The sequence below is a fragment of the Lactuca virosa genome, chromosome 5 (genome assembly GCF_052849685.1).
Source record: "Lactuca virosa cultivar CGN04683 chromosome 5, Lactuca_virosa_CGN04683_v6, whole genome shotgun sequence".
Lineage (NCBI taxonomy): Eukaryota > Viridiplantae > Streptophyta > Magnoliopsida > Asterales > Asteraceae > Lactuca > Lactuca virosa.
The window spans coordinates 328,777,372-328,785,481 of NC_136430.1; the positions used below are offsets into that span (position 1 = coordinate 328,777,372).

The 8,110-nt window shown below is 30.9% G+C and overlaps 1 protein-coding gene across 1 annotated transcript; it reads right to left on the reverse strand.

Annotated features, from left to right (window-relative positions):
* Nucleotides 1-611: 611 nt before the first annotated feature.
* On the reverse strand, nt 612-2,037 carry LOC145113206 (protein FAR1-RELATED SEQUENCE 7-like). Its single transcript, XM_079049324.1, has 3 exons — nt 1,795-2,037; nt 1,468-1,717; nt 612-1,393 (listed from the first exon to the last, which is right to left on the reverse strand). The coding sequence occupies exons 1-3, from the start codon at nt 2,035-2,037 to the stop codon at nt 612-614; spliced, it is 1,275 nt and encodes a 424-aa protein (XP_078905450.1).
* Nucleotides 2,038-8,110: the final 6,073 nt, after the last annotated feature.

Sequence of the window (8,110 nt, forward strand, 5' to 3'; positions counted from 1 at the left end):
GGGTTGCTGAGATCAATCAACAAGCTAAAGACTGAAGTTGGAAATTTGAAGGAAGAAAATCAAATGTTCAAGTATGATATTGGAAAATTAAAGGAAGAAAAATCAAAACTAAAGTTGTACCTGATATGTAGCTGGGTTTTTTTTGGGTTTGTCATTTTCTGATGAAGTAGTTTGTCCATGTATTAGGGGTATATTTTGTGGTAGATTCGGGAAGATTGCAATGTTTGTGAATGTACTCTTTTGGACATGCGAGTGAATGTAGTGTTTTGGTTAGTGGGTAATGAAGTAATTTGTTGCAAACATCCAAATATTTAGCTTCAACTAGACATACCAGTGATGAGACAAACTGTTAATGCTTAACATAACCAATAGTAACATAAATATGCAAAAAAGTAAAGGACAATGATACATAAACAAAAGAACATAAAAAATAAATAACCATTGTTTGCACATACATAATTCTTGTTACATGACCAAAAAAACATCATTCTAAACGGAGGGTAAAGTTGTCCAAATTATCAAACAACATAAAACAGACACCCAAAATAACATCAAAATGGTTCCCAAAAGTATCAACACATTACACATTCTTAATCCAACAAGTCAACACATCAATTTCCTCCTTGCCCCTTACAGGTTCTTGCATTATGTCCCTTGTTTTTACACTTGCTACAAGTGACAGTAATGAACTTCCTTGTGAGTTTTCCACTGCCCCCTGGACCATGACCATCTATACCACTAGCACCAGCTGTTTGACTTTGACTTTGATTTTCACTCTGATTCTGAGCTTGAATTTGAGATTTTTCCTCCATGGATATTTGCCTCTTCTTCTTGGGCCTACCAGGTTGATTACGATGTGGAGGAGGGCTGATCTTCATGGGACAATCACTAACAGGCCACATGATACGACCTTTGATTGGTTCTACCTTGTAGGAATAAGCTTCTTTCCAGGTTTCAAGCCAATGCACCTTGTGTACATAAGTGTAAAGTTCACCCACATCCTCACCATTGTCAGCTTTATCAAATAGGACTGCAATCACATGCCTACAAGGAATTCCTGTTAATTCCCATTTCCTACAGCTGCATACCCTTTGGCCCATGTCAACAACATGTTGATCTTGCCATGGTCCTTGTACTTCATACTTGTGTGAGGAATTCCACCTGGCTATGTAGTTAGAAGCATTTGTTGTGTTTGTTTCCATGATCTTTGTTGCTGTTGGAGTCAATGGACCTACACACTTCTGTTGAACCTTGATCACATTGCAAAACCTCTTCATCATATACTCCCGAATGTACTCTACACATGTGATTATTGGTTTACCCCTCCCTTCTATCAGTTTACTGTTAAACACTTCACAAAGGTTATTCAAAAGCATGTATGTGATTGGTCTACCTGCAAGAGAATTGTAACTTAGAACAACATACACCAAATATATGTAATTTATCATTGAATTGAAAGTTGTCTACCTGTGAAATGGCTTCTAGCCCAGTGTTGTGGTGGGATCTTCTTCACCCATTCATAAGCTTCTTTGTCATATTCACTGAACTCCTTCATCAAACGGTTGAATTCTTGCACTGTTGTTGCTTTGGCACAGTTCCATAACCTATCTTTGTACTCAGTAGTTCTCCATCTCTTCCTCATGTTTTCATAGATATGTCTGAGACAGAATCTATGTTCAGCAACTGGGAACAACTGTGCGATGGCTGGAATTAAGCCCTACGAAGTCATTAAATTGTGGTTAGTATAATAAAGGTGCAATAAGAAAACTAAAATACATCAATTAAATCTATTACCTTTTGTCTATCACTTATGAAAGTGAAGTTTGAAAGTTGTGACAGGCCAAGATCATCTCCCAGGTAGTCTAGAAACCATTTCCAACTTTGTGTGTTCTCAGACTCAACAATGGCGTATGCCAATGGGTATATACCATTGATAGAATCTAAGCCAACTGCAGTCAAGATCTGCCCTGGGAAAGCTCCTTTCATAAACGCCCCATCCATGGTATAGCTTGATGGTAAATAATGTTGGGTGGCCATCTTCAAACCAACAACAAAAATAAGTTCAGAAGCATGATTTCACATACAAAAGATGTAATGTACGGAGAAATTACAAAATCCTTACCATAAGCCACCTTTGCGTTGAACGGTTTGTCTAAGAGCCTTATATTCCACATTGGTATGTTCATACACTGAAATAATAGCGATCACAAAAAAACTTCACTTTGAGATTAGGGCTTTTGGGTAACGAACGAAGACGAAGGTGATTTGATAGTCAATCGACGAACTGCACAAGGGATTTGGCGGTAGGTATCAATTAATTAGGAGGATGGGGTTTAATTTAAGAAGATATTAAAAGAAGGGGTGTGAATTGACAGAAATACCCTCACACAAACGGAGGGAACAAACGGCTGTTAAGTCTTTGGACTAATTTCACAACAAATCAAACCTTTTGGACACCGGTGCAACCCCAAAACTTTTTGGACCAAACATCCAATTTTTGATAAACCACATGGACCAAACTTGCAATTTTATCATATATATATATATATATATATATATATATATATATATATATATATATATATATATATATATATATATATATGACAACTATTTTAAACCATGGAGTAAAAAATCAATCTTATCCATAAAATTTCACCACTTATGGTGAACAGATCATAACAGACAAATCATTTTCTTTTTTTCATTTTTTTAATTTTTATCACTAACCTTTTAATAAAAAAAAACATATATACTAAAATTCATAAATTTTTATCCTCTTTCAATATATATATATATATATATATATATATATATATATATATATATATATATATTATTTTATTTTAATATTTAGGTTCATTTTTTAATTGAATAAAATAAAATAATTATATCAAAATTCATAAATTTTGGTGTTCTTTAAGTAGACATTGTTTTTAAAGCGTTAAAAATGTCTTTTTTTCAAAATTTTAACTCAGATTCATATTATGAATGCTGAAAACTGAATTATATACAATTCAAATTCATAGCGTGAATAATATAGTAAGTTAGATTCATATTGTGAATGCTGAAAATTGAATTATATATATATATATATATATATATATATATATATATATATATATATATATATATATATATATATATATATATATATAATTCACATTCATAATATGATTAAAATTTACTTGCGAATTTTATAAAACTAAGTTATGAATATTCAAAATATCAAAGTAGTAAAAAATTATAAGTAATATGCATCGATTCACATGTAAATTTCTTTAAAGTAATTTTTAAAATTATCAATGTGTTAAAATAGTACGTCCCATTTACATTATGAATGCTAAAAACTGAATTATATACAGTTTAGATTTACAAAGTGAATTCGACACTGATTAAAATGAAAAAAAAAACTAAAATTTTTATATCAATATAGATGTTTATTTATATGAGACAAAAAAATTATGAATTTTGATTTATTTAGTTTTTTTCGATAAAAATAAATCTAAATATTAAAAAAAACAACAAAAAGAAGTAGGTTTTTATTTTTCGAAAACAAAGTTTGTTTTTTATTTATCACTATGGATTTATAAAGAAATAGGATAGAAAGTTGTAAATTTTTGTATATTTGGTGTTTTTTATAAAGAATTTATCCTAAAATTAATAACAAAACAAAAAAAATATGAGATTTTAGCTATGACCAGGTCTATGTGCGTTCAATATATATATATATATATATATATATATATATATATATATATATATATATATATATATATATATATATATATATATATATATAACCAAGATCAAACAAGAAGAAATCTTTTGATTGGAATGTAAGAAATATTTTTTATACATATTTTTTTGTGAACCAACAAAATGAATCATTAGATAAATGAAAAGTAAGATGATTCGCAAGAAAAAATTCTTAAAAAAACACATTTATAATTCATTTTTAAGTAAATCAAGGAAAAAAATCATTTTTATAACAATTTTAGTGAATAACAAATGCAAGGTTAGAAATCTATACCAAGGGATGGACCCCGGTATTACTCTCCGATGCCAAAGTTAGATCTCGGTTTGAAGTATTACTAAATTGCATATGGTGAGAAAGTTCTATGTCTTTCCTTTGGTAATGCTTGAATTTTATAGGAATTTGAATGTGTATCGGTTCAGGCTCTTACTCAGTTTCTTGTATAGTTCGGGTAAGGACAACTATTTTCCTTGTATTGTTTTTTATTTGTTTATTATATATATATATATATATATATATATATATATATATATATATATATATATATATTAGTGTTGTAAAAATCCCGATTAGGTCCCGATTAATCTCCGATTAATCCCTAGGCGCTACTTAACCGATTAGAGAGCGCCTAGCGATTAATCCATGCATACAAAATGACTGAAACAGTAGAACCCGATGAAATTTTAACACTTTGAAGAAGTTATATCTCAATAGAAACTATTTGAGGTATGATTATTGTTGTATTTATCATATTAACCTATTTTGTTATGATATTAGTGGTATTTATGAACTTTTATATGATATTAGTCATATTTATTTTTTTTAAATCTAACAAATTAGCAATTAATGGTCCCCGATTAATCCCCGCCTAGCCGATTAATCCCTTGACCCCAGTCCACCGACTAGCTAACGTCGAGCGATTTTTACAACCTTGATATATATATATATATATATATATATATATATATATATATATATATATATATATATATATATATATATATATATATATATATATATATATATATATATATATATATATATATAGACACATACACACGTTGCGCTTTTCCTGAGATATGTTTGTGTTGAGTATTTGAGATATTGAAACTGATTTGACATGTTTGGTTATTTAGGAAGCCTTTTTAGGGTTTTATATTTTTGGTAAATATTTTATGTTCCCTATAAATAATCATTAGGTTAGCTTTTGATATAAGGTTTTTCCTGATTAGGGTTTTCTTTGTACGTTTATATCAAAATCAATATACACAAAACCTTTGATAGATTACTTGCATATGATGGTGATTGATTCGTGATTGTTCTTCAGATTTTGCATTCATTCATCTCTTCATTATTCTCAATAAGTGGTATTAGAGCAGGTTCTTGTAGATCTCAGCGATTATTGCAATAATCGATCTTGTTTATGGTGATATTTTATCATGAATCTCACTTTTCTCTTCAAGTTTTGTAAGTCTTCTGAAAAGAAAAAGTGAAATATCTCGTTTTATTGTAAAACCCATCTCAGATCTGTTATTTTACTTAATTTGTTCTTGATTCGTGTTTTGGAAGAGAAATAGAAGAAGAATTTTGTGTTTATTCTCATATTTGTGTTCAGATCTACTTTATCTCTTTAAAAATCATCTGAGATCCGTTTTCTCTCTCTAGAAATATTATCAGATCTACTTTCTCTCTCCTCAAGTTCTATCACTTGTTGAAGATACAATGGTTTTATCAAACTCAATGTTTATAGCTTCTGTTTTTTAACTTGGATTAAAGATCATTGATCCAAATTTTCGTCTGGAATTAAGAAAATATTGGCGTTTGTACAATCAATATGTGGATCGAGATGCTATTGAGATGTATAATCTCTTTGTTGATGTGAATATAGATAAGTAAACAAGTTGTAATCAATATGGAAGTTGTGTCTTAGTAATGATGAAGTTTTGATAGATCAATTTCGTATTATTAAAGCACATTTAGATCTAAAAAATGAACAACAGTTGGAGATAGAAAGAAAAAGAAAAGAATATGTTATGAGAAAAGAGGAAGGGGTTCTTGGTGTTATTGGTGAAGTTTATAATGTTCTTCATGTTTCTGAAGAAAAAGTGACTCCAGATGTTATTGTTGAGGGGGAGTCAAGTAGTTTAAGTTTTTCAGAATTGTTACATTCCGAATCTGGTACTTCAGAAGACGAATCTCAAAGAAATTCTTCTGAAATCGTGAAAGTGAAGAAGTTTTGTTCTATTGGAACTCAAACAGATGATTTTTCATGTTCTAGTGATGTTTTTGAAGGAATGATTCCTTACACAAAGCCCATAATTCAAGATGTTCAGATTTACCAAACTCCAAAAGTTTGTGTACCAAAGGCTTGTGATGTTCAGATTCTAAAATGTAATGAACATGTTCAGATCCAAAAATCATATTTGAAGCCTCATAATCTGAAAAGAAAGAAGAAGAAGAAGAAGAAAATGAAGAAGGTTTGGATGCCCAAGGTACAAGTCCCTCAAGCTTGTGAAAAAGTTCAAAAGTTGAAGTCAAGCATGTTAAAAGAAACTTCAATTCTCATTTTTCTTTAGATAAAGATGTTTGAAGTTGGAGGAAAAAGAAAAGAGTATTTGGTTGGTTTAATGAAAATTTTGGAAATTTTTGTTTTCCAACTAAAAAGCGGGTATTATTTTCAGAAGATGATCGATTTTCTTCAAATAAATGGGTGTGTAAGAAACCAACTTCAATCTTGAATCTTAAATGGGTACCAAAAGTTTCATAAAAGTTTTGTCCTTTATAAAAAAAGGACAAAAATTGACGATAATTCAGTCAAAAATGGTGAAATTTTGAAGGATAAAATCAATTTTTATTGATTTTTAATGGTTGGATATGACAAACAGCTGAAAAGTTGAAAAAGTGGGTGAAAAGTGATTTTTTCTGCAAAAAGAGGGCTGTCATCTGACACATTTCAGCAAAATGGGTGCAAGCTGTCAGTGTACTGCAAAAAGAGGGTCAGATTCGGAATTATTGACAAAGATTTATTACTTTCGAAATTATGGGTACAATCTGCCAATTAATTGAAATTTAAGGAATGTTTTCCGTAGTTTAATTCATTAATCGTGACAATGTCTGCGAATCTGAAACTTCCAAACTTCCAACTTGAATTTAATTCGGAAATTGAATTCAAAAATCAGACTACAATCGGAAGTTCAAAATCAAAAATCGAACGGGCCATCACAACACTAATTGCATTCGGTATTTCAACCACGAAACAGAAATCGGAATAAACGTATTCAATCTCTTTCTCGGAATCGGAACTCAGGTCTCGCAATCGGAACTGATTTTGGGTTCGTAATCGGAATTGATTTTTGCCGTTCGGAATTACATATCAACAATCGGAATTTACCGTTCATCTCCGAATCGTTCCGAGCGCTCAGAGTCGTTCGGAGTTCTTGGTTTCGGAAACTGTAATCGATTCGGACTCGGAATTTCTAATCGGAATTTTGTAACTCGGAATTTCAAGGCAAATGGGAACTTCAAGCTTTTCAGAAATGGTAATCGGAACGAAAATGCAATCGATTCGGAATCGGAAGTCATATGCTTGCAAACTACAGGTTTCAGAATTTCTATCGACATTGGTATCGGAACTCTTAATCGGAGTTGCTGATTCATAATTGGAAGTGTAGAAATAGATTTCAAAACCGAAATCGGTATTAACAAACGAAATCGGAACTCACTTTGCTTCTTAATCGGAACCTGAGGTACAAAGTATCTCGCATCGGAAGTTCATTCATCGAGTTGGCAATATGATTTTGACTTTGAAAAGTCAATGAACGGGTTTATCAGCGTTCCAATGAAGAAGATGAGTTATATTTTCAACCTCAGTCCCTCTACTTTCAGATCTTAACAGTTTCTACCCCAGATCCAACATTTCTTTACAAATTCTTGGATTTTAACCACTTTTACCCCTTCTTTCCAAAATATTTTCACTTCTTATTCTTTTCTTTGGTCTTATTCTTTTCAAACCCTTCTAAATAGTTGCTTCTTATTTTATTTTTTTGTTATTTTTCTGGTTTAAATTTTTTGTTATTTTTTGTTATTTTTCGGGTTTTGAAGATCTATTTTGGCAAACTCGCTCCTTATGACAGAGCAGGTTATACGACTTACTCTATGAGATAGCGAAGATTGTTGGTTATTCTTCTTAACTTTCCGGATTCTCTCCATGGTATTTGTTGAAGATTCAAAGGGGAGTGATGATTATTCAAGGGGGAGTTCGCATTTGGAAGATGATATTTATTTCTCTCCCTTTGAAGACCCCATGTGCTGATGAGTCTCACAATTTAGGGGCAGAAATGCCAAGAAGATCGA